General features: G+C 43.2%; 3 protein-coding genes across 8 annotated transcripts; all 3 read left to right on the top strand.

Moving 5' to 3' along the window:
• Positions 1–1,557: 1,557 nt before the first annotated feature.
• Positions 1,558–18,492, top strand: LOC122623698 (cell wall protein DAN4). Of its 6 annotated transcripts, none has more exons than XM_043802992.1 (7): positions 1,558–1,706; positions 4,674–4,875; positions 10,731–10,838; positions 16,217–16,584; positions 16,994–17,114; positions 17,187–17,417; positions 17,479–18,492. In XM_043802992.1, exons 2-7 carry the CDS (start codon positions 4,738–4,740, stop codon positions 17,542–17,544), a joined length of 1,032 nt encoding a protein of 343 aa, XP_043658927.1. In that variant the 5' UTR covers positions 1,558–1,706; positions 4,674–4,737; the 3' UTR covers positions 17,545–18,492. The 6 variants fall into 6 exon arrangements, with proteins under 6 accessions (XP_043658927.1, XP_043658926.1, XP_043658928.1 ...); XM_043802991.1 differs by having other exon boundaries at positions 16,979–17,114; XM_043802993.1 differs by lacking the exons at positions 16,217–16,584; positions 16,994–17,114; positions 17,187–17,417; positions 17,479–18,492 and adding exons at positions 11,991–12,336; positions 12,794–13,692.
• Positions 18,493–19,609: 1,117 nt separating this feature from the next.
• On the top strand, positions 19,610–20,474 carry LOC122624754 (transcription factor 15). Its single transcript, XM_043804440.1, has 3 exons — positions 19,610–19,860; positions 19,969–20,099; positions 20,163–20,474. The coding sequence occupies exons 1-3, from the start codon at positions 19,619–19,621 to the stop codon at positions 20,255–20,257; spliced, it is 468 nt and encodes a 155-aa protein (XP_043660375.1). The 5' UTR covers positions 19,610–19,618; the 3' UTR covers positions 20,258–20,474.
• A 457-nt stretch (positions 20,475–20,931) lies between these two features.
• LOC122623669 (DNA replication ATP-dependent helicase/nuclease DNA2) lies at positions 20,932–24,617 on the top strand. Its single transcript, XM_043802951.1, has 3 exons — positions 20,932–21,557; positions 21,615–22,658; positions 22,711–24,617. Exons 1-3 carry the CDS (start codon positions 21,012–21,014, stop codon positions 24,427–24,429), a joined length of 3,309 nt encoding a protein of 1,102 aa, XP_043658886.1. The 5' UTR covers positions 20,932–21,011; the 3' UTR covers positions 24,430–24,617.
• Positions 24,618–25,647: the final 1,030 nt, after the last annotated feature.

Here is a 25,647-nt window from a genome sequence, read left to right as displayed (position 1 = left end):
CCATGATCGATCATTCAAGAACAAGTCATAACTGTCGCTAACCACAGATCGGCGACATTGTCTTGCGGTTGGTCAGTTTTCGGTATTCGTTATTCGATTTTGAGTTTCTTTATATATTTTTTTTTTATTTATTTTCCTTTGCGCTTTTGTGGCCGGCCGAAGGTTTCTGCTTCTGATTATCATCGAGTGGCTTTTGGCCAAAGTGCATGGCCAGCATGACAGGGCGGAAATTTAGTGGCCAACCTTTGGGCCCAGTTAGAGCCCCGAAGTGAGAAGTAAGAAGTGCGAAGTGGCGGAACAGTCCATAGAATTTTCGGGCGAAAGACCAAGTTCAGTGAACTTGCTTGAACCCTTCAAGTGCCAAAAACTTTCTAATTCTAAATTAATAAATATATAATAAATGAATATTTAAGATTTGTAGTTAAAAATTAAAGTTGTATTAGCTTGAAGTTGTCTGGCATAATAAATACATTAAAATTAGCAATGTTTAAGTTTAAAAATAACTATTCCTTCGCATTAGCATTTAAATAAGTCATTAGCGGCTATGCTTTGTTTCCCCAACTGAGCTTTATTTCTTAATCATGGAAACTGGCAATGTCTTCAGAACTCATACATTTTAAGTACCTCTAAATAGTAACTCGAAATATTCTGAATGCTGGGATGTCACGACTTCCATTAACCCCACGACTTGGCTGGCAATTTTCATAAAAATTTCCCATTTCAAGCCAAAGACATCTAACATCTGTTGCTTTATTTGTTTTCTGGCTAACTTTCGGAATGCGGAATGGTAAAATGGTAATGGGCACTGCAATCAAATCGAATCAAATTAAAATGTTCGATTGTAGCGACTGGCAATATCGATAAATGCAAGTGCAACGATTATTTGGTATCGCAGGGAAGCGGCGCCATAAAATGCATCTTCGCGATGCGCAGCTGCACAGGAGGTTGTGTAAGCCGCAAAACTAAAAATAAACCAAAAAAATTGGTAAAAATACAAATAAAATAAAGAGGCAAAAATAAAACTGGCTCTAATCCTGGCCACGGCCCACTGACAAACTGAGCCAGCTGATGGAGATTGACAAACTGACAAAGTGAAGCTGGCAGTCACGAGGCGGAAACTTTTCGCGTAATCGTCTTGTCGAAAAAATGGGAAAAATACAAAAGACACAAGCAAAACAAGCTCCAGGAGTTACTCGTAAAAAATACACAAAAATAAATACAAAAAGTGAAAAAAATGAAAAACAAGTAAAAAGTAATAATAATGAAACGCCAGCGGAGGAAACCAGTGGAAACCACTCAAAAAGCCTGGTCAAGCTCTCGAGCGACTCAAGCTTGACTTTTGGCGCGCTCACTTTCGTTTTCGTTTCGAGCGGAACTCGAGCGGTTCGACTTGGACTTGAGGCGGCTGGAGCGGTACGGTACGGCACGGAGGCGGTACGGCGGGCGTTTTTTTCAGAGGCGCCGCTGCCAACGCCGCTGCCGACGTGCACGGCGCGCTTTGTCTCGAGCTTTAGTCGCTTGTGTGTGATAAAATCACGTTAGTAATCAATTGCAGGCCCAACAGCCCAGACCACAAAGAGCAGCAGTCGCAGTCAGTCGCACCACCGATCCACCGATCCACTGATCCACCGCTGTTGCTTTTTTTGCACACAAAAAAGAAAGAGATCCATTTTTTTTTTCCGCTGTTTACATTTTGGCCAAAACGCGTATGTATCCCCTCCAAACAACAACAACAAAACAACAATGTGATGTGCTAACAAAAACTATTCGCAAAGAACATAAACTGTTGCCGCGAGGATATGAAACAAAAACAAAAACTAAACCATCAAGATTGGATTGAAAAACTTCAACTATTTTTTTCAACATTTTTTTTGCTGTGCTTAACAGTTTTTAAAGTATGCTTGATTCGTGAACCATAATATGAAATAACTGAATAACTGAAGTAACCAAAAAACAAAAAGAAAACATCGAAAAAATCACAAAAAACAATATAAATACCTGACGCGTGTGCTGAACTATTTTCGGTTTTGTCTCATTTCTCATTTTGCTGCATTCATTTACCTCGTTTGGATTGCCCAATTAATGCGAGTTGGTTAACACAAAAACGTTTTTGATTGCCAATTTTCAAGTTGCGTTTCGAGAGGTTTCGTTCCGTGTGCAGTGCTGAAATCGATTGGCGAGGGGCTTCAGCTACCAAAGGGGGCTACCAAAGTGGAACAGCTATCTGCAGGCAGAATCTCGACAAGCCGGTTGAATAATATTATCAAATATCTGTACCAGCTATGATGCTAATTCCCAAAAAACCCCTGGGGACTTTAATATATATGCCTTGCAGTTTTCTAGAATTTGTTTAGAATTTTTGTACAAGTCTTTAGAAACAGTAATGTAAGCTAACTTATTCAGAATCAGATTTAACCCCCTATTTAGCTAGTTTTTTAAAAATACGTTACTAGGAAAAATATCACGCATGCGCCCCGTTTCCCTGAACCCAAACTTCGCAAGGGCGAATTTGAATTGCAAACTGTGTGCGACACAGGAAGTGCACTACTTCAGTTCAGTTCAGTTCAGTTCAGTTTTTTATTTTTCATTTTTCATTTTTGAAAACGCCCCGTCACTTGGCTTAAATGAAATGTCGAAATCCCTCAGATAGCCGAAATCCCACTCAAGCCTTGATTATCGCTGTTGTGTTTTGGGGGCTTTGCCTTTTAATTGCGACATGTCCATGCCGAACCGAAGCATGCACTCAATGCCAGATGCGGATTTTCGTTGAGTTTTTATGAGTTTTATGATATTTGTGCAATTGCCAGTGAGTCGTAATCATAAAAGCCCCCAGTTCCGTATGCAAAAACCAAAAAGAAATAAACCGAATGGCTGATGTCAAGTCACGTTGTTGATCACTGATCACTTTTCGGACAATTGTTAGAAGCAAATGGATCAGCTGCAGACAAGCGACAGAAAGAGAGCGCAAGAAAGAGTGTGAAAGAGAGAGAGAGAGGGAGAGAAAGAGAGAGAGGGAGAGATGGAGAGCTTGAAAGTAAAAGCAACAGCCGCCAAGATGACATAACATCTGCTGGTGGAGCTCTGTTGTTGCCGGTTTTCGCTCTTTCTCTTTTGCTTTTCTGTTGTGGTCGCCTTCGTCGGACTTTTTGGCTTTTGGCGCTTACGCCCTACTTTAACAGCCAGCCAGCCAAGTCTTCGGGCCAAGTTAAGACGGGCGATGACGATGACCGGACCATCAGTGTTGCATGTTCGCCTCGAGGTGGCAATCCCCAGTTTTGAAGTTCCCCCTTTCTCGACGCTTTTGTATTGCCAAATTGCTGGATGGCTGGAGTGATTGCCTGATTGACAGCCAAACAAAACAGCAGCAAAAGGCGGCCAAAACAAAACGGCCCAAAATACGCTTTCAAGTTCATTTCTTGCATGCCACAGCCGAAGATGACTGGGCTCTTGGGCTTTCAGAGTTTCCCCGAGCTCATTTTTTTGGGTTATCTAGTTATGCCACTAAATGTAGCAGAAGTTGGCAATATTCAAAATAGTTAACTTCGGTTTTAACTTTAATAGAATAGTCAGAAGTTTAAAGAGATGGCTAATACATTTTTATAGAGTTTTCCCAAGAAGAAAAGTCTTAGCCTTCTACTCACCCTTTCCATGCTGTATTAGTAATAAAAGCTTATTTCGCTTCAACAGATTATAATTGTCGTAGTATTTACCAATTGGCGATGTATTTCCGTCTGCTATTTAGCTTCTCACCTGCTGATCTCCGATTGGCAAAGCCTTAACCTTTGAGCTCGCAATGTCATCGCACATCTCACATTCGTGTCAAAGTCTAATAAGCCAATCAGCGATTCTAATTTACGGTCTCCCTTACAATGTACTTAGTTTCACTCATTAAATTCGCGATGACTCATAGTTTTGCATAGCTGTTGACCAAAGGAAATAGTCTCTCTGTCTTTCTTCAATTAGAGCCTCGCGTTTGGTTTGTTTTCGAATGCAGTTTCTCACATTTTTGTGTGTAATTACGATTGATGCCTTGCTTTTCGCACCTGTCTCTCTCTCTCTCTCTCTTTCTTTCACTGGGCCTTATTCAATTTCTTTTTGAACAAAAGCCCAGCTTTAAAAAGCTTTGCCCGTAGAAATTGCACAAAAAATAAAACACACACACAAATACTGGTTGCTGCTGCTGGCCAAATATAAAAAGTGAAAAAAAAGAATTACATAAGTTTTTGTTGTGATTTATAAATTGCTCGCCGTTGCAGCAGCACACTAACACTAACACTGCTGGCATTACTCATACGCCGCGTTGCCCAAGAAATGTCCAATATTTAAACTTGACCAAACCACCGCCATAGTTGGCCATTGGCCATTGGCCATCGGCCATCGGCTATTGGCCATCGCCTATTGACAGTTATCGTTAGCATCCGCATCGTTTCAAAGACCTTGGGGCCAGAGAATAGCCAGCAAGCCAAACAAACGATTGGATAAAAAATGATTTACCAAAACCGCAGACGCGACTCCAAATCAAACAAGATGCGCGCTTCGATTTCGTTTTTTATTTATCTTATATGTATTTCTGATTTTAGAGGTGTAAGAAACGCGCGCGATAACAGAAGGTCACCGCCCGCTGACCTTTGTCGCTGCATTATCATTAATTAGCATTTCCCATCTCGTTCCAGCACACCCACACACTCCCACGTCCCGCTCACACACACACACAGCCACACACGCTATAAAGACAACATGAGGCAGCCAAGTAGACAGCACATCCTGGCGCTCCTGATCCTCGGCAGCGCCGCCTGCCTCATCAGCGCCGTGCCGCTGCCCGCCAACAGCAACTCCGAGCTGGACGTCCTCCAAATCCCGCTGGCCAATGGCAAGGTGAGTTCACCACTGGATACTAGATACTAGATACTTTTGGGTGGTTCTTCAGGATCAGATAAATAGATAAATAGATATGAGTTACGATCATCCATCAATTAAGTTGCTTGTAATCAAGCTATCAATTTATATAGAGAAGCTTGGTATAGCACAAATATTTGCTCGACTCTGTGTATTAGGATAATGATCGAGTAGTCAAAAGTCAAACAAGTGTCGCAGAGTGTGTAAAACAAATATTATTCACAGCTTTCATCGCCTCTTTCTCAGTCAGTTGGGTGGTTCCAAAATAAATTAAAGTGCGCTTTACCACTTAATTTTTTAATCGTTAAAGATTGTAAAGCCAACGTAAAGATCTATTAAACGGACATGTTGTAATAAAACAATTCAAGCACATAAACCGAATTGGTCAAGTGCTGCAGCTAATGGCGCACATGTGCTGGAACTCTGGAACTCTTCGAGCGACTCTCGCTAGCATTCAGTTGGCGTAGAGTAGCGCGTGCTGCTGACTCAGTTGCCCTTTCGACCATATTTGCTTGACAAATTTGCACTTGGATTGGGCTGCTTTTTCGCCAAGGGGGCGGAGCGGGTGGAGGAAGCGGCCAAACATGTTTGCGAAAACTTCCTTTTACTTTTCGATTTTCGGTTGTCGGTTTTGGCCTGGCCAATTCGGGTCTCGGGGTCTCTGGGCCCGTTCAACCTGCGTGACTGGATCAGAGCTTGGATCTCTTGGAGATCAGGCCAGCACCAGTACTAGTACCAGTTCCAAGGAAGTTGGCACACTTGGTACCTGTTTCCTTAGCTGCCGTTTGCCTATGTTTTTTCTTTTTACATTGAGCCTCAGCTGGGTGTTGGCCTGGCCAAAAAAACCGGACTCTTTGCCAGTGGAGTTGAGTTGAGCAAGCCCCTGCAGCTCTGCTATTTTATTACTTAATTGCCGGGCGGCGAGACAGTTCCCCACAATTCCCATTCGTATTCGTAGTATTCCCATACCCATACTCATACTCATACCCATACCCATATCCATACCCATACTCATAATACTCACACTCATACCCATAGCATTCGATCATCGCTGGGGATCATTGTATCACTGTGTCGGCAATTAGCACCCCGTTCACCCAGCCCCCTGCTAATTTGTTAGCCGAAACTGCGAGTATTCGGCCAGAGAGCTGGCCAGTTTTTAGCATTGTTTTATGTCATAGTACGGCTTTCACTTTGTGCAACAAATTTGCACAAATCTCCGAAATCGTTAAAATCGTTAAAATCTCCACATAGCCCAAAGGCTGCATGGCAACAACAAATCAACGAAATCAAAAATATAAATGAAATCAACGTCGCAATATTTGTCAATCAAAGCTGGCGTGCAATTATTTTAAACATCCGTGTGAAACTCATGAGTATAAGATCGTTTTCCTGGTAAAGAGTCGTATTCCCAGTTTGGCATTCAGAAAAGTATTTAGCTTTATTTACAGAACTGAAGGATACATAAGCAAAATAAATAAACTTATGTATTTTATATGTGTGAAACCATAAACTAAACCAAAGCCATTGCAGAAGTTATGCACAAAAGCGGTTGTTTAGAAGTAGCAGTGGATATTTATCTCAAGTGGTAGCTACAAAATATATTGGAGCAACTATATACCTTTATAATAGTTCTTAAACTGTGCGGTAAAATAGTATGCAAAAGATATGCCGAAAGCTGACCATTACGTAGCCATCTCTTTTAACGAGAGCCCATTAAAAAAAAATGTTGGCTAAATTGCTTAACGGAGTATGAGAAAACTTTAAGCTACGTAATATATATACATATTTTAAATGCCTGCACCCACGCAATTTACAATAAAATCTTTGAACATCTGCTGAATGGGCCAAAAAAAGTAATTCCAAAAAAAAAAAAAAATGCCAACCGAAAAGCAAATGTTACACAAAACGGTAAGCATTTGTTGTTGCCCAATTTGGCTCTGTGGTTGAGAGCCAAAACTGGGTCAAAATTTAGCCCACAAAACGCTGATACGTTAATGAAGTCGAAGTCGAAGTCGTAGTCAATGTGTATATATACCAACATATATACGAGTATATACTTAAACTTGTATATATAGTTCAGTGGTAGTCGAAGCTGATGTTCATCTCGGCGTGTTGACATGCCTTGCGCCATAAATCATTTAACGAGACGATGACAATGGCGATTGAACTAGCACTCGAAAAATGAAAAAAAAATCGGTGAAAATCGGAGAAAAATCTATACGTATATAAATAAGCGAAGCTGTGGACAATTTTCTTTGCGTTGTCAACTGCAATGATATCTTCATTGTTGCCACTTCACTTGTATTTTTATTTGCTTGCCTCTTGCTGGCTGTCTGCTTCAATTCGCTTCGATGCGATTGCTTTGCCTTGCTCACTGGCTTCCTTTTGGCATTCAGCAGCAAGCAGCACGTGGCAAAAATGATATAACAACAATACTCCGAAATATCTTCACTACTCACAGTCCATTGTGCGGGGATCTATTAAGCTGGAACTTCGAAGCTTATTCTATTAGTCACGATTGCAGCTATGCTTTAAATATATTTAAAGTGAAATAAGTTTTGATTCCCAGCCAAGTGCAGCTTGGCCATCTACCACCCAGTGACTGACTTTCCGCTTATGTAACCACCACCCCCTGCTGCTGCTGGTGGTGCTGCTGCTGCACCACTGAACCACTGCACAACTTCCTCTCTTCGCGCTCCTGTACACATATCACGCATACGCCGCATTGTGCGACAAGTAAAACGTCAATCGCAATCCGCTGTTGTTGCTGCTGCTGCTGCTGGCAATTTGTTGGTAACTGCATTTTTGTTAAGTGGCAAACGAGACGCGCTTGCCTTGTCTGTCATGTCAGTCAGCTGGAAGCCGAAGACAATTTATACCAAATGGTAGTCTCTACAAAAAATAAGAAACATATATGCATGTTGTCTCTGCGCGATTAGCCAGTGCTTCAGAATAATTAAAGTCCACCGGGACGGGTGGTTGGTTGGTTCGTTCATTTGATTTATTCATTTTCGAATTCCAGTTTCGCCCATTTTTCAATTTAATTTAATTGTGTCGCGTATTTTTATTAGCCGCCGAACAAGGCCTCATTGGCCGCCTGACAAGTGGCTAAAAGGCTTTGGCTTTAGCATTGCCTCCAGCCCAATGGATTAGCAATGGGCGTGGCACGATTTATCTGTGCTTAGATATAGAAAATAAATCCACTGCGGTCATGACACGCACTGTCGCTGAGGTCGTGTTCGCAATTAAAGTGGAATTTCAATTTGGTTTCGTGGAATGTTGCTGGCCATATCACAGCACAAACTAAATGCTCTATAATTTAATCGATGTTTTTAATAAATAAAACTTAAGCAGTGACATTAATTCATTCAACATTAATTCTACCTAAATATATTTTTAATCCGTGCATATTTAATATAACAAATATAAAATATACCAGTTTGCATTGTTAATTTATGCGCAATCTATGAATATACATACGAGAATCTCTTTCGATGGCAGTAATTTGTGGCATTTTTATTGAGTCGCGAGTCGCCTTAAAAGTTGGTTAAGGTCAAGGCGATTTTCAAGCGCTTTTAACCATTTATTTATTTTTATTTCGATTATGTTTTTTATTTCTATCTATTTAACGACATTTTTTGGACAAGCTGGTCAATCGATTCGATTCTATATAAGCGCTGTCTTCCGCCTTGTTCAAACTGAAAATGAAAACGAAAATGAAAATGAAATTCCCAACATACTGCAGACTGCTTAAAATTCAGAGCATTCGCTTTAATGACGTTTGCCACGAGGCAGCTTCTGGGCTTGAACTCATTTGAAATTCATTAAGATGTCCCATAAAAACGTAACTTTTGCCTTAAGTAGTTCCTCGTCGTCGGGCGGGGATGGGGATCCATCCACATCCAACCCATCTGGGCAATATCCAAACAATTGTCGCACTAAACTGACACTGACAGACAGCTTAAAATATGATGAATACTTCGGGGGCAGCAGCGAAGGCAGAAGGCAGAAAAGAGACAGGCAGACTGGGAGTTGGCAACAGTTTGTTGGCCAAACTAGCAAAAGTTTATTTTATGCTCCTCATCATCATAATCATCGTCGCTGCTGCTGCTGCTGTTGCTGCTGTTGGTGACTTCCGCCCGCGTGTAAAAGTCAACTTCCGCACTGACTTTTGAGTCAATTAAACGCTGCAACAGCAGCAACATCCACTCTGCAGAGGAATAAATAAATACGAGACTATATACATATACATACATATATTTGCGCGTCTGGGGATACCATTTACCATTTACCATTTCTACCTTTAAGTAGCATTCCAAAAGTTAGCTGGCTGCGCAACGTGACTATTTTATGCAAATACCCTGCTAGATTCCAAATACCCAATCTCATTAAGTGGCCAAGATGCGGTTTTCAGCGAAAGGCCGGCATAGTTGAGCACATGCCGTCGAAAGCCATTAACAATTGGAATAATGGGCAAGTGGTGACAACAATGGTAGAATATTGACAATTGCCTCATTAACATTAGCAGTTGTCAAGGTATATATATAAATATTACCTATGTGCTAGAATTATTTGAGGAAAGTAATTATTATAGGGGATCTAATAGCGCACTTCAATTTTCGCATTTTCCATAATGAATGCACTTTCGCAATGACCATTCCATTCCATTCCATTAAGAGTATTAAAACTTTGACTACATTGTGCGATATTGAAATGGTTGCCCAGCACAATCTTATTTCCCATTTTTTTATTCGTTGTCAGGGAGCGAAAGAAACTTTTCCAATTGTTAAAGTGTTGATGCTATATTATTAGATTGTGCTGCTTTTGAGCGGCTCTTGCTCCGGAATCCTTTGCACCTGGTGGCACCTTGACAATTGTTGCAACTAAGAAGTTGCCTTCGCTTGTTGGCTTGTTTGCTTTTTTGCTGCTTAGTGACTCGTGCTGTTGATTGTCCAAAAGTTGGTAGTCGCCTCCTTGGACGCTCATTCATCCATTCATCCGCCGCCCACAAAACAAAATGCAATTTTAATGCAATTTGAAAATTTATTGTGCAATATTTTCTTAGCTTAGACAGCTTATTGCTGTTGTTGCTGATGTTTCTGCTGCTGCTGCTGCACAGTTGGCAATTGCCCATTAACGTTAACAACTTTTTGCCAAGTCATTTGGCTTGCTGGGCCTGGGCCCCTTAAGATTGAGCTCCCTGACTCTTGGCTTTGCATTTGTTTTTCGGGCCAAAGAGCAGCTGCACCACTGCACCCACCCACTGAACTAAGCCCCTGCACCACCCACTACACCGAACTTAGCTAATGCGGTGGTGGTGCAGTGATAGAAGATCCCTCGTAACCACCGAGAAACACCAAGAAAATTGCAATTTACACTTGAAACTTGATTACGATTACGATTACACAAATGACATGGGGAAAGGGGTGGGTTGTGGGTTCAAGGGGTACGTACCACCAGCCACCCATTGCCCATTGCCCATTGTCTAAAGTGAAAGTTTTGTCAATTTGCGGGCACTTTGAGGCCTTGTGTTTTCTTTCGTTTGGCATCTGCTGCTGCTGCTGCTGCTGGCTCATCTTGTCCAACTTCTCTGTTGTTTCACTGCCAGTTGTTATGCAACAGATGTACGAAATTATATAGGTAGTATTGTTTAGCTCGAGCAGAGCAAAAGTAATTCGCACCCAAAACCAGTCATTCCCGAACTGAGAGTCAACTGCATTTCAAATGGCTAAGGTCAGGGAGAAATGCCTTGATTTAATTAAGATTTTTTTTAGGCAGAATAAATTACTTGGTTTATAATATTAAATAAATTTCTGTACTCCCATTTCCAGGAAATCGATGTCTTGACATTGGGCGCCAAAGACCAAGAAACATTGATAGCCGATCGCAACAAACGAACGATTGGACTGCTGCGCGAACTCTTCCCCGACATCACCAAGGTAAGAACCCCATTAAAAATCTTATATATAATATAATATATAAATATATATATACATGAACCATTAGCCGTCCCCCCCTTTGACCCCTCTGCCTCCGTTATGTCAGCCAAATCCATACGTAATGCTATATATAATATATAACAAATCCACTCAGACACTTTTAGCCCAGGGTTTTAGGTCCCTAGAAAATGAACAAAGAAACATACTCGCATATGCCCGTTTTATATGACAGTGTATTGAAAGTGTATTTGAATCACATAGGAGATCAATGTGCAGATCAATCGTCTAGTGAATAATGTGTTGCAACGCGTTGGGCCCGTGGTACTGGGCACCATTCTCAATCCGGCCTTCGATCGGGGCATCAATCCCCGACAGCCAGCCAAAGATAATGATGATGATGATGATGCTGGGGATGATATGGTGGCAGACTCCAAGGACTATGATCAACTGCCTGAGGACCTGACCGACTTCCAGCCCGATGGCCAGTTTGCCCAGGAGCAAAAATGAACAAAAAAAATGAACAAACTATCTAGCCTAAGGCTTTAATCCGCAAACAAAAATTATTGGCTTGGTCCCCCGTCCTCTCCTGGAAATGTGTTTTTACCTCCAAATGTTGCATGTTTTTCTTTAGGCTTTGCAAAACGAGCACTCAACCACCCAAATACCATATCCCACTACTACTATGTACTATTACTACCACGAACCACTCAGCATGCCAGCACCACCCAGTAGCAGAGGTTGAACCACCAATCACCAACCACCAATACCACCACCCACCCAACTACAACAACACACAACGCGCACACACAGACATGAACATACCAACACACAGAATATACAAAACCAAATGAAAATGAGAAATGCGAAATGAAAAACACACACCCACAATTGAGTTTTCAGCCTGCAAAATAGATAGATCATCATCCGAACAATTGGCCAAGATCAAGATCATCATCAAGAACATCACGAACAGTCAGCAATCGACTATGAATCAACAGCAAATCAGCATCAGCATCTCATGTGGAAAGCACCACAACCACAACCACCAAAAACAAAAACAAAAAAGCGCAGAACCACCAAAGAATTCTCATTTAAATAGCAATCGAAACACAGATATATTTTGTTGACCTTTCGCTGAAATCTCCCGCCTAGGAAATCGACTCCATAGTAAATCGAATTATAGCCCAGGTGATCCGGGTGGCCGGTCCCGGTCTCCTGAATACCATATTGGCCGGAAATCGCGGTGGTGCAGGTGGTGCAGCCGGTGGCAGTACAACGCCGTCAACCGACTTCGATGCCGATTTCGATGCGGACTTTGACGAGGATGACGATGTGGCGCCATCGAGTAGCCCGGCCACACGGAGTGCCGGTGGTGCACCACCGAGCAGCAGCAACGAGGTGGAGGAAAGCCGGCGGGTGAGGATCGATTTGCCCACATTTGCACCACAATCGGGAGCAGGAGCAGGATCAGCAGGAGCAGGATCAGATGAAACGAAAGGTGATGAAAGCCCAACCAACAATCAAGCATCTTCATCCCCAACAACAACAACCACCACCACCACCAGTCCCAGTAATCCAACAACAACAAGCACCACTATTAGCACCACTAGTAGCACCACTAGCACCAGTAGCACCTCCAGTACTACCAGCACGCCAGTGGAGGAGCTCCTCCAGTTGTTTCCGCGCTCCTTCGAGCCAGCAACAACCGCTGATCCCCCGACAGCAATAACAAGAACAACCAGAGCAACAGTTCTACCTGAAACAACAGCCACCACCACCACCACCACTACTACTACTACTTCTAGCACCACTGATTTACCCCCACCAATTGAACCCACAACCACCACCAACATTCTGTTTCCCACCAACAACAGCATCGATGATCCACAATTGCTAACCATCATAGCCGATATCAATCGTTTATTAAATTCTACCAATTATTTTATTACAACCAGAGATAATATAACAACATCAACAACAGCCACAACAACAACAACAAAGGCCACAACAATTGACAACAACAACATTACGAAATTATTGCCCGTCTTTGATTGAGCGTTGAGATAGAGACAACAACAAATACAAATACGAAAGGCAAACAGGGATTGCAAAGCAACAACCACCACCATCACAACAAGAACAACAACAACACACAAGGAAGCAGATGAAGATGAAGAAGAAGAGAGCAACATAAGCAACATCATTTAGAAAAAGCATTTTTGAAACCGTTTAGAAAACTTCGCATCGAATCGGCTCAAAAGTCGTTCGCAAAGTGGTTTAGGAATTGGAATTGCAAAAGTGCGCGACTAGAAAATAGTTGCTTTCTACTAAATAATTGTGAAAATGGAAATTATGATTATTGTTTTCGAAATCAAAACCACTTTTGAACAGTTTTGAGCCCTCGCAGCTACGACCCGCACTCCACCATCGTATATTTCGTAGACTTCACCCCTTCAATCACTCAGCACACATGTGTAAAAACGTCATTGTATATTTTCGACCCCAAGTTCCTTCGCAAGTAGAAACCCCGACCAAAACCCTTTCCCCCGCCCCAAAAAACACCCGCATTGTATGTAACCGAAACTGAACCACTGAAGCTAACTAATCTCCACTCCACCCAAAACCACCTCCCCCCAAAAAAAAAATCTCCATGCACCTGCACCACCGAATCTAAATTCGTATACGCACCACTTCGATTCGTGGTTGTTGTAGCAAATCGATGAGCAGGCGAACCGCATCATCTCCAAGCTGCTGAGAACCTTGGGACCCACGGTTCTGCGCACCGCCATCCAGGGCAACACTGCGAATGCGGCCAGGACCAGTTTCGATGCCGACTTCGATGATGATGACGATGAGAGCTCCAAGAGCAGCAGCAGCAGCACCACCACATCCAGTGGCGATAGTGGCACCCGTGTGACCATCGAACTGCCCACCTTCGAGCCCGATGATGACAACGAGATCGATGCGGAGAAGAGCAGTTCCAGCTCCACCAGTACCAGTTCCAGCTCCACCAGTACCACCACCACTGAGTCCACCTAAAGTGCGTTTCGTTTGCTACAACAACTGTGAGATACTCGCAAATGTAATACACAGAGAAAAAATATCACCAAGCCGTGGCAACACAGCATGTCGCTAAAATCTTAAACGTTTTCTAGTTGCTTTCAAAGATGTTCAAAAGTATGCAGGCAGATATTTTATAAATTGAAATTCCATAAATTCATTCGAAAATATGGCATTTCATTTTGCACTGCACACTTTTTGGACTTCTATAAGTAAACTCAAAATTTTGTTGGCACGCCTGTATGCAACTTTCGGTTGATATTCGAAAACTCTGTGAAGAAGAACTTTTGAATTGGCATTTACAATTGGTTTCTCTTTTCCTCAAAATTTCTCCGCGCAGCACAACAACAGCCACCCAACCACCCACTACAGAAATTGAAATAAATATTAAAGGAGAATGATCAAATGAAAGTGAAGTTCTCATTGAATTGGCATTGTTAACCAACACTTGATTGTTTTGAAATTACCTTTAGCACACTGGTTTCCAGAAACATGCATACTCACCAGTCTTCTCTCTCTCCCTATCTCTCTATCTCTGTCTCTGTCTCTTGTTTCCAACCTTCATGCCTTTGTCTCTCTCGCTCGCTCTCCGTTCTCCTCTGTCTCTTTCTCTCTAGCGCTATTTTCCATCTTCTTTTCCAACTTTCCCCTGGCATCCACTTTCAAAACTATGAATGTACTATATTTTCTGTTGCAACCTATCCTGCCTTCTCATGCGCACCCTCATATTCCACTTAGGTTAGTAGGTGTTTTTTTAAAAATTACAATTTATATATTTTACATTTTACATTTATATTGTATTAGTTGTGTAAGTCATTTTTTAATACATTTCCAAATATACCAATACCAATTGTATCCTCTGCGACTTTTTGCTCAAAACCGAAATTTCACGTCTTTAGTGATCTCAAAACTTTACAAATTGTGTCTGAAGGCATGCATCTTTGTATATACCACCATTAATAATCCCCTACCTGCTTTCAGACATATTTTTTGAGAGTTTTGATATACCTAGAGATTTTCGAAACCCCGAAATAAAAATTCCATACACACTTTTGGTGCCAAGACAGACTCGAAAAAAAGCGTATAAAATACCCATTTATCTCCATTGTTCACTTTTGATGCAAAGGTAACTTGTAGGTTTGGTTGGGTGTTCTTCCTACCACAGCACTCGTCTGTACACTCACCACACTTTCGAGTGCATTCACATACTCAGCTATCTTTGCGATCATCCTCAGATATATCCGTAACTCAGTGTACTCTCATTTCCGCACTCATTTTCGCCGTCCTCGATTTTCCGCCCGCCGCAGAATAAAGAAGCAAAAACAAAAGAGTTGACAAGGATTTTCACGTTTATTTTATTTGTTGGCAAAGAAAGAGATTCAATTGTTAGCTTTTTTAGTACCTTAACGCATAAATGTAAACCCAAGGAAGCGTATACGTATAGTCGATGTCTGATCAAGTGGATTTCTAGACTAAGCGCTCCTCTCTAACTCTCTCTATCTCTTTCAATCTGTGCTGTCTCGCTCCTTTTGTTTTTCTCTTTTGCTTATTTTTGTATCTTTTTCTCTTTATTTTCATGTTCCATTAAAAACCCGATTCGATTTGTGCAATGCAAATAACTCACCACCAAAACAATCAAATCAAATCAATCAAAAAAATTACGAACAACGATCCACCGAAAACTGATAACCGATAACTGATCACTGATAACTGATACCTGGTAACCGATAACTGACAACCGCCAAATGTATACACAAATACATCGAACGCATTTTGTGCACGTCTTTGATAACTGCCCATCAATTAATCGATCGATTTCGAAACCACAATCGACAACAATCGACAAAATCGCCTGTGCAAATGATCAACCAAAACCACCTAACCTGTTTGTCTCCACCTAACCCCACATTCACCCTAACCTCACAAACTATGAAATAACCTCACTTTTCGTGAACTCACCAAATCTGAAAAAACACTGGAAAAAACAAAAACGAAAACGAAACCAAAACCAAAACGAAACGAAACACACACAAAACATACTGTTGAACACACATTACTCTTCTCCAAAATCCTACGCTTTGCCTTTCCCTCCACCCCTCCACCCCTTGGGCTTCCCCACCACCCTTGAACCACCCACAATTCCCCCCCCCTTCCCCTTCCCCCACACGCACATAATCAATCTTAAAATTCCAAATTTCTAAACATACACGCACAATAAAAAACAATGCAACAAATGCCCTACCAAATACCAAAAAAAATATCGCAAAAAATCAAATGACAAAAATGCAAAACGCAAAAACCCACTGAAAACCCAAAAGAATGGAGCCACCGATACCCAGATCGATTTGTCAGCCATCAACAAGCAATTGGAGGAGACGATCCGTGTGGCCCGCCAGGTGAAGGAGGCGGAAGCAGCAGCCGCCGCCGTTGCCGCCCAGTCCCTGTCCCCGTCCTCGTCCTCCGCCTCCTCGCCGGTCGCCCAGGCGCCCATTCCCCTCAAGTCCAACGAGCCCATCCAGCTGAGCTTCAACAACGAGCTGCCCAGCGTCTCGCCGTCCTCCGGCGTCAATGAGAAGGCCCTGAGCACCAATGATCTGCAGCTCTCCGAGTCCAAGTCGCCGGCGATCGATGAGCTTACCCTGGACTCTGCGGAGGAGACCGCCGATCTGGACGACCGCAACAAGAGGTATGTGAAGGTCTACTCCTGCTCTGGTTATGTGATATTAATTTTATATAATTGAAAACACTTGTACAACAGAAAGCTAGGCACTCAACTAATCATACACTTTCCTTCAATTCCTTTTCACCCCTACAACAATTCAACAACAACTCTACAATGGTTCAACAATACTTAATCCATTGGGAATCCAACTGATCAATTGAAAACATACCGAACATGAAACAAAATTCAACAACTTTAAATATAAATTAACTACTCTACAACATTTGCATCACACTGAACAACCAACCAACAATGGCGGTAACTCAACAACGAAATTCAACAACATACTAATAACAATAACCATAACATGCGAAACATCCGTTTGAATCGATTTGAAATGGAATGGCCTCACCAATAGTAATCTGTTCAAAAGGTTCCTCAGCTTCGGCGGTGCGGGTCTGGCCGGTGGCTCAAGCGGCGGTGCCGGAGGTTCGCCCAGTGGCAATGCTCTGGGAGCCGGCGGCTCCGGCAACTTCCTGCTGGATGTGGTGAGGGTAAGTATCAGCCCCAGCCCCCTTTCAACCCCTTTCCAACCAGGCGTCTAATTTGCTTCCACAAACAACCAGCTCTTTTCGGGCAGTGTGCAGACCCAGCAGGGCGACGAGGCGGCCAACTCGGTGGGCGGCAGTGGCAGCAGCAGCAGCAGTAGCAGCGGCAGCTTGGGCGGCGATGGCGACGCGGATGGCGATAGCACCCGCAACGCCGATGGCTACACCGAGGGCATTCCCGGCCCGGTCACGCGCCTCGTCGTGCTGGCCAATCGCGGTCTGGCCAATCTCGTCCAGGATTTGATACTGGTAAGTAACGAATACAATAATATCAATACGAATCTAACATCGTGATCGCCTTTATTTGCAGCGCGTTGCGGCCACCAGCGAGAAGTTCGTGAACTTCAAGGCCAAGCTGATAACGGCGCTGATCTAAGGTCAAGGGTCAGCACCGGCCACGCCCTCGCCCGAATTAGTCAAGTCACCAACCTGTACAGAGTCAAAGCAGCAGATCATCCTGTCTATCTCGCCCCCACCCCAAACCCTCGAAAGTCTGTCTCTATCTCTCTCTGTCCCCCTTCCCCCCCGCCACACACACACACCCCCTCACACACTCACACCCACCCACACGCACACACACACGGCCACTCACCCACACGTAGAGAATTTTGTTGTGCATCATTCGATCAAAGAAATTACCCGGCAATGTCAACATCTTTTTTTTAAATTCATAGCAAATTTTTTTTATAACAAAAAAGAAATTAGTTGACTAATCGACAACTAAACACACAAAAAAATTATAAAACCATAAGCAAAATTGGAAGAAGCAAAAAAAAAAAACACGAATCAAAGAATTTTATTTATATGTATCAATAAAAGAAACAAAATCGAAGCGAAAGTATGAAAACAACATTCATATTGTATATGTATAGAAGAAACGCCTGATACAATTATTCCTGCCCTAGTACTATATCCTATATCTCTATAACTCTATTACTCTATTTTCCCTTACCCGGCTATCCATTTCTTTACGATTTCCCATGGCTTTTGTAAATATTTTGCTATTTGCAAATTTTCTCCCACCACTTTTCCTCAACTTTTCACTAATTTGTATTGCCCTCTTCAGTCCTTTTTGTGTATATTTTGTGTTCTATTAAAAAATCATGACTGTGGTGTTTTATTTACTATTACTTTTAATTATTTTAAACGAAAACGAAACGAAGAAGATGAATGTGAATGTGAAGATAATGATGATGATAATAATGATGATGATGATGATGATGAAGAAAGCGAAGTGGATGCAGAAGACACGTCAAGTTTCTATTAGATGAAATGTAGCCGAGCTTAATGTTTTTTTTATTTGCTGTTGTTGGTCAAAGAGCCCCAAAAAAAAAACACCCATACACAAACACGCACATTCACTGAAGCATACTCAATATATAAAACCGATTCGATATGCCTATTATATATATATATATTATATAGAGAACCGTTCTTGTTCGACTTCCCTGTGTACCCTGGATTTGTTTGTAACTTCCCATAATCCTAAGCGAATTGTGTTTTTCTCACTATGATTTTTTTCTAGCTAGCTAAGTGAAACTTTCGAAAAATGTGTATAAAATAAAATAAAATGATTATAAATATGTCATTCTCTGTGCATTCTATTTATTATTAGTTGTATTAATCAAAATAAAGTAGCATTTTAATCAGCTAATAAGCAATGCGTTTTGGCTGAATGAATTTCCTAATATTATTGGCAAGTCATCCAAATTTTACGTTCAAACAATTAAACCAAGTATTTCAACATTATTAATTGTGAGAAATTGTTTTTGGGCAATTAAGAAACATTTGCAAATATTTGTACAATTTTGCAGCGAGTTGCTTCGCTGCACAGCCCCTCGATTTTCTCGAATCTGGTTTATAAATATCTGGATTATCCATCTCGGCACATTCCACACAAAACTGCGTTGTTGCATGAGTGAGCAAATGAATAAGTGACTGACTGAATGACTGACTGAATGACTTACTGTAACGCATGCGTGGCATGTGTGCGGTCCAGAAAAACCAAAAAGTAATAATAAAAATAATAAACTGGAGAAGGGGAAGGTCAGGGTCTAAGTGCCACTTCCGTTTTCCACAAGCAAACAAACAAATTGGCCCAACAAATCGCCGATGGACAAATGCGGATGGGAACGGGGATGGGGATGGTTATATAGATGTAACTTATCCTTGCTTCGCCGGCCACTTGATGCACAATTAGTAGCGCACAAGTGCCCGGCATTCTTCGCTTGTTTTGACAAGTGCACACACATTTGGCGATGGAAACGCACTCGTTATTGTTTCCCATCTTCACGCACAATTTGTCGTCACTAGCCGATGACTTAATTCATTTAGCAGATCCCAAATGTGCACTCTGATGGTGGGAGGGGGGGTTGAACATAGAAGTGGATATAGTCATGGAATGAACCAGAGTATCCGCTCAGTTGCTCGCCAATCGCCGCGGCCAACGGATGGCGGTCTCATCGTCCTCGTCGTCGTCGTTCTCCAACTACTTGATGGCGGTATTTGCCCAGGATAGCAATAGTAGTGGCAGTGGCAGTGCCAGCGGCAGTGGAGCAGCCGCCGACTCGGAGGACTCCCAAATTGGCCAGGAGGCCACCACTGCCGGGGGGCAGGAGAATCATCAGGGGCATCACAGGAGGCGACCGCCGCGCCAGAAGATCAATGCTAGGGAGCGCTACAGGACTTTCAAGTGGGTGAAATAATAATATTTTTAAATATTTATAAACTAAATATTAACATTGGCCTAGTTGAAATTGTAGTTTTTTCTAACAATTTATTGTATATTTCCTATTAACAGTGTTAATTCCGCTTACGAAGCATTGAGAAACTTAATACCCACGGAGCCCATGAATCGCAAGCTCTCGAAGATCGAGATCATCCGCCTGGCCAGCAGCTATATAACGCACCTTAGTAGCACCTTAGAAACAGGTTGGTTAGGAAAACGCACAGAAACCACATAGAAGTTAACTAATTTGTTTAAAATTATTTAAGGAACTGAATGCCAGCCATGTTTGCTGCACAAGTACGAGAGCGAGGGAGTAACTAGACGCATCAGTATCTGCACCTTCTGCCTGAAAACCAAGTGAAATTATAAATTAACTGGATATATTTAAGAATTTGCTTCTTTTTCGTCGTATCTGTTGCATTTAAGCCATTTTTTTTAAATTACTTTCAAAGTGCGCGCCCAGCCGTAGCGCCACCTATGTGTATTTGTTGGAACTAATGTTTTCAAACGTGAACTGCTTGCCGTGGCAGAACTGCTTTCCTAAGCTGTTGTATGTCTCCAACATTTCGATCTCTTAATTATAGCATACAAATAAATTTAAATTTAATAAAATCGATTTGGAAGTTACTGTTATTGGAAAAGAAGTTTGACTAGGTATTCCAAAGCAACACAAATAATTCTACATTTGTCGACAAAGTGTCGCCATCTGGGCGGATGTTTTCTACAACTGCAGCACCTGCGCTGATTAGAGATGACTAAAGTGAATAGCTAAATCCGAAGAATTAAAATACATAAACAAATTTAAATTTGAATTAAAGAAATGAATTGATGCACAGGGATTTTTCTAAATAACTTATACTTAGGCAAAATATTTTAAGAGGTATATACGTGATAAAAAGAGATTTTAGTTATATCCAGAATAAGTCTCCAAATGCAAAACTCGCTAAAACTTTAAAATAACTACAAGCTAGCTAAATAGCCAAGCAGTCCCGGTGCCTTCCCAAGTAATTTAGCACACATGCAAAACGGTCACACTTTTCCCGCCAAAAGCATTTGTACGCATAACTGATAATAAAGTAAATAATTCGAATAAACAATAACAAATAGCCCATTCGATGGCCTCAAAACGAGTGCTGACGCCCACCAAAGCGGAGAATGCCAACACCGGCGTGACGTCCGCCAATCCGCAGAAGAAATTCAAGGAGCAACTGGATTTTCCGGCAGACGAACTGGAGAACATCGATTGGGGCGACAATGATGACTTCGATTTGGCGGTGATTGGAGCTATGGATTCCATATCCAACCATCGACTGGAGCTCACCCAGTGGCAGCGTTGCGAAGTGGTGCAGGTGGAGCAGCTGCCCAACAGAAAGGGTCTCAAATTGCATGTTAAGAGGATTTCTGGCGGGGATCCGGAGACGGCTGTTTGCCAACTGCTGCCCCCGTGGAATGGCATGCCAATGCAAGTTGGGGACACTGTCTCGCTGTTGGGCAAGTGGGAACCATCTGCTGGATGCTATGTGGTCGATAAGGAGCAGGGTTACTGCGTGTCTCATCCAGATTTTCTCATATCCGGCACCACAGTCACCGGTTCCCTATTCTGCAAGCGGAAGTCTGTGCTGCAGGAACGTTTTCGCGGTCTGGACTCGGGAAGCTCTGTTGTAAGTACATCTCGATATCAGCCAAACCCAACTTAACCAGAATATATTCCCCTTCAGATGGTCATTGGCACTCTGGTACACGAATTGCTGCAAAAGGTTCTGCGCCAGAAGCTCTGCGATAAAAAGCACATCCAATCTGCCGTCCAGGAGATGCTGACCAGCTCTTCGTTGGCCCATTTACTCTATGCCAGCAATCTCAGCCAGGTGGAAATGGAAGATCATCTGCTGAAATTCATCGATCCCATTGTCAGCTTTGTGGCCCAATATGTGAAGGGTGAAACACCGAGTGTTTTGCTGCCTGAAGTCTATCGCGGTCGCATCCACGAGATATGCGATATAGAGGAGAACCTCTGGGTTCCCCAACTGGGACTCAAAGGCAAGGTGGATGTTTCCGTGAGGGTGAACAGGGTGAATCAACGGCAGAGGGAAGAGATCATACCACTGGAACTGAAGACTGGTCGCGCCAGCTTTTCTATGGAGCACAAGGGCCAACTGCTGCTCTACCAACTGATGCACTCTGCCCAGGGCAGAGATACCCAGTCGGGATTGCTTCTGTACCTGAAGGAGGGACTCCTGCGAGAAGTTGCCAGCGGGAGAAACGAGCAGAGGGATCTCCTAATGCTAAGAAATGATCTGGCGCACTGGCTAACACGTGAAGTAGCCGTTCCGGCAGGCAAGGAGGATCCACTGGAGCAACTGCCGCTACCCGAACCCGTTTACCATCACAGCGCCTGCGGCAATTGTGCCTACAATACCATTTGCTCCAGCTTTGCCCAGAGGGATTCATGTTTAGAACTAAGCGACTCACATCCCCTCAAGAAACTGATGCCACAACTATTAGGGCATCTAAGTGAGGCAGATCACGCCTACGTGCAGCATTGGTGCGCCTTGCTGGCTCTCGAAGAGCAACACAGTCGTCAGTCCTCGCAAGCTAGGTCTTTTTGGACAGAGGACCCTGCGAAGAGGGAAAAAGAAGGCAGAGCCGTTCGGCATCTAAAACTAGTGAAGGGCCAAAAAGTTGTATCAGAAGAGGGACGCTATCGCCAGAGCTTGGAGCTAGGTGAAGAAGCAGATCCCAGCCGAGATCTCAGCCTCAGTGGGGTACGTTTTTAATATATATTCAATATATTCTAATCTCAACTCTTTGTTGCAGTTCGACTTAGGTGAATATGTGGTAATTAGTTCCACTTCCCGCTTGGCCGTTGCCTCTGGTTTTATTGTATCCATAGAAGCTCGTCGTTTGGATGTTCGCCTGGAGCGAGATCTTAGCCAGCGTTATGGCCAGGAAGCCTTTATTATGGACAAGCACGAATCGCAGAGCTTTGCCACATTTAACTTTACCAATCTGGGCATTCTGCTCTCCGACGGCGAGCGCTTCCAGGAGCTGAGAGATATTATTGTCGCCAAGAAGCCGCCAGAGCAGCACAAAGTTCTGCCCAAGATCATCCTCACCAAAGGAGCACCCATGCTGCTGCAACTAAACAAAGTACAACAAAATGCTGCCTTGCGTGCGTTGACAACCAGCACTCACATGTTGATTAAGGGGCTGCCCGGCACTGGCAAGACCCAGACTTTGGTTTCCCTTGTCAGACTGCTGCATCTCCTCGGAAAGAGTGTGCTTATTACAGCCCAAACGCACTCGGCGGTGGACAATCTCCTCATGCGTCTGCTGCCTTTTGATTTGCCCATGATGAGATTGGGTTCCAGCTCCAGAATTCATAACCAGTTGGTGGAAATTAGCGAAGATAGGCTAACGAAAGATTGCAGAACAGTAGAGGAACTGGCGAAGGCTCTAGAGCAGCCTTCCATCGTGGGAGTGACTTGTTTGGGAGCTGGACATGCGCTCTTTCAGCGTCGTAAGTTCGATTATTGCATCGTGGATGAGGCTACGCAGGTGCTGCAGCCCACTGTGCTGCGTCCATTGATGCACTGCAGCAAATTCGTCCTCGTGGGAGATCCCGAGCAGTTGCCTCCGATTGTCAGGTCCAAGGAAGCCCGTCAGAGGGGAGCGGATGAGACTCTATTCCAAAGACTGGACTCCGAACAGGCCACCGCTGTGTTGAGTCTGCAGTACCGCATGAACAAGACCATCACCCGGCTGGCCAATGAGCTCACCTATGGCGGAGACCTGAAGTGCGCCTCGGATGAGGTGTCCGGCGCCAGGTTTGAAGTCGATCAGTTGAGCCAGGCACCCCGATGGGTGCAGCGTGCGTTGACAACTCATTTGGAGCAGGCTGTCACACTGATAAATACGGGGGATTGCCTGGAGCGTTGCCAGGAATTCGTTCATGCATCCCAACGGCTCGTGGAGACCTGCTCCTCCATAGAGCAAACCTTTGGCGAGGACAAAGATGAGACTAGGAAGCAGACATCCAAAAAGAGAGTATCCAAATACACAAACTACTGTGAAGCGGGCATAGTGATGCACTTGCTCAGGTACTTACTGAAAGCGGGCTTCGAAGCCGCCAGGATTGGCGTGATAGCACCATATCGCGCGCAAGTAGAGCTGCTCAAGAAGCTCGCCTCCAAGCTGGACACCGACCTGGAGTGCAACACGGTGGATCAGTTCCAAGGCAGGGACAAAAACCTAATCATATACAGCTGCTCCAAAACAGGCGGTGATTTCGCCAATATGGAACGCTCGCGGGAGGCAGAGATCCTGGAGGATCAGCGCCGTCTCACAGTGGCCATTACCCGTGCCAAGAACAAGCTCATCCTGCTGGGCGACATCAAGTGCCTGGAGCAATACGCTCCCTTCCGGCGCCTCTTTCAGCACATTCCGGACAGGTGTCGGCTCAAGTTGGAGGATGGACGCATGGAGTTCGACTGGCAGCGCATCCAAGCGGATTTGGCTGCTCTAATGGACACCTAGGTAATTGCTATACTTACACGTACTATTACTTTTTTTTTTGTTTGTTGTATTATTTAATTGGCGTGTTTAATTGATTATTATAAATAGGATTTTGTCAATGTACAATTACTATAGTCGTTGGTTTATTTATTCATTTAAATGTTAAATTTAGGCTTAAAGCCTCTTTGCTGTTAACAATTCAACCATAAACGGAAAATTCTTACTTTAATCTCTAATTCCAAAACAACTTTTGAGTCGCAGAAATTTGCTGTAAGAGCTCTCAATAAAATCGTTTACTAAATTGTTATTAAACCGCTTTATCAGGGCATTGTTTGCTTAAAGATTTGCTGTAATCTTTTAATCCGGAGAATAGCTCTATAAACTATTTTCCCACCTGGCAGTCTTTATATATATATATAGGTATATGTACTTATTTTTACTACCACCCACACCAGCTGTTGTTCGTGTGTGTTCCCTCGCTTGGTTGCCACCTTGCACCTTCTTGTCCCAGACCCGAAAACCTGCCCCTTCCCAGCGGAAGTTGGCCACCTCGAGCTCCGAGGTCTGAGCTGCTGCTCTGCGTGCCCTGAATATATGTATGTGGGTATATATATAAGTGTATATAAAACATATGGAGAGGCGGGGGCACTTGCAGCGGCGGATGCATTTAACAGCCAGGAGCGAACGTGAGTCATCCTTTGAGATGATTATCGTATCATTATCGTCATCCATGCAGGTGTGTTATGTTCGCCAGTTACCAAATGCGAGATTGATTGCCCTCAAAAGCGGGAAAGGCTGAAGCAGAAATAAAAACGAAACCAAATGAAATGGAATTGAATGAAATGAAATGAGAAGACAGCTCTAAAAATAGATAACAAGTAAAAGGTGAGGCAGACACAGCGAATACCCTAGGGAATTAACTCAATTTAAAATGATTTCAGAAATGATTTTGTTAGGAATTCACTTTTGGGTCAACTGTTTCGCTTGGATTAGTAATATTATAATAAATAATGTAGGCACCCATCAATTTGTAGGTCATCTTAGTGAAGTTCGGGTCACCATAAGACCCGTGAAGAGACTCGAAACACCAAATAACCAAATTGGTGAGCAGAAAGCGGGCAAAGTCAGATGGACATATGGATATATGTATGTATGTGATGTGTGTGAAGACATATACTCGTAAATGGAGGAGGGAGAGGGGGGAAGAAAGACCAAGAGCAATAACAGTAACAGTCAGGG

Source organism: Drosophila teissieri, chromosome X (genome assembly GCF_016746235.2).
Source record: "Drosophila teissieri strain GT53w chromosome X, Prin_Dtei_1.1, whole genome shotgun sequence".
NCBI classification, from domain to species: domain Eukaryota; kingdom Metazoa; phylum Arthropoda; class Insecta; order Diptera; family Drosophilidae; genus Drosophila; species Drosophila teissieri.
Note: the sequence above shows the minus strand (reverse complement) of the source record. Positions and strands in the feature narration are given on the sequence as shown.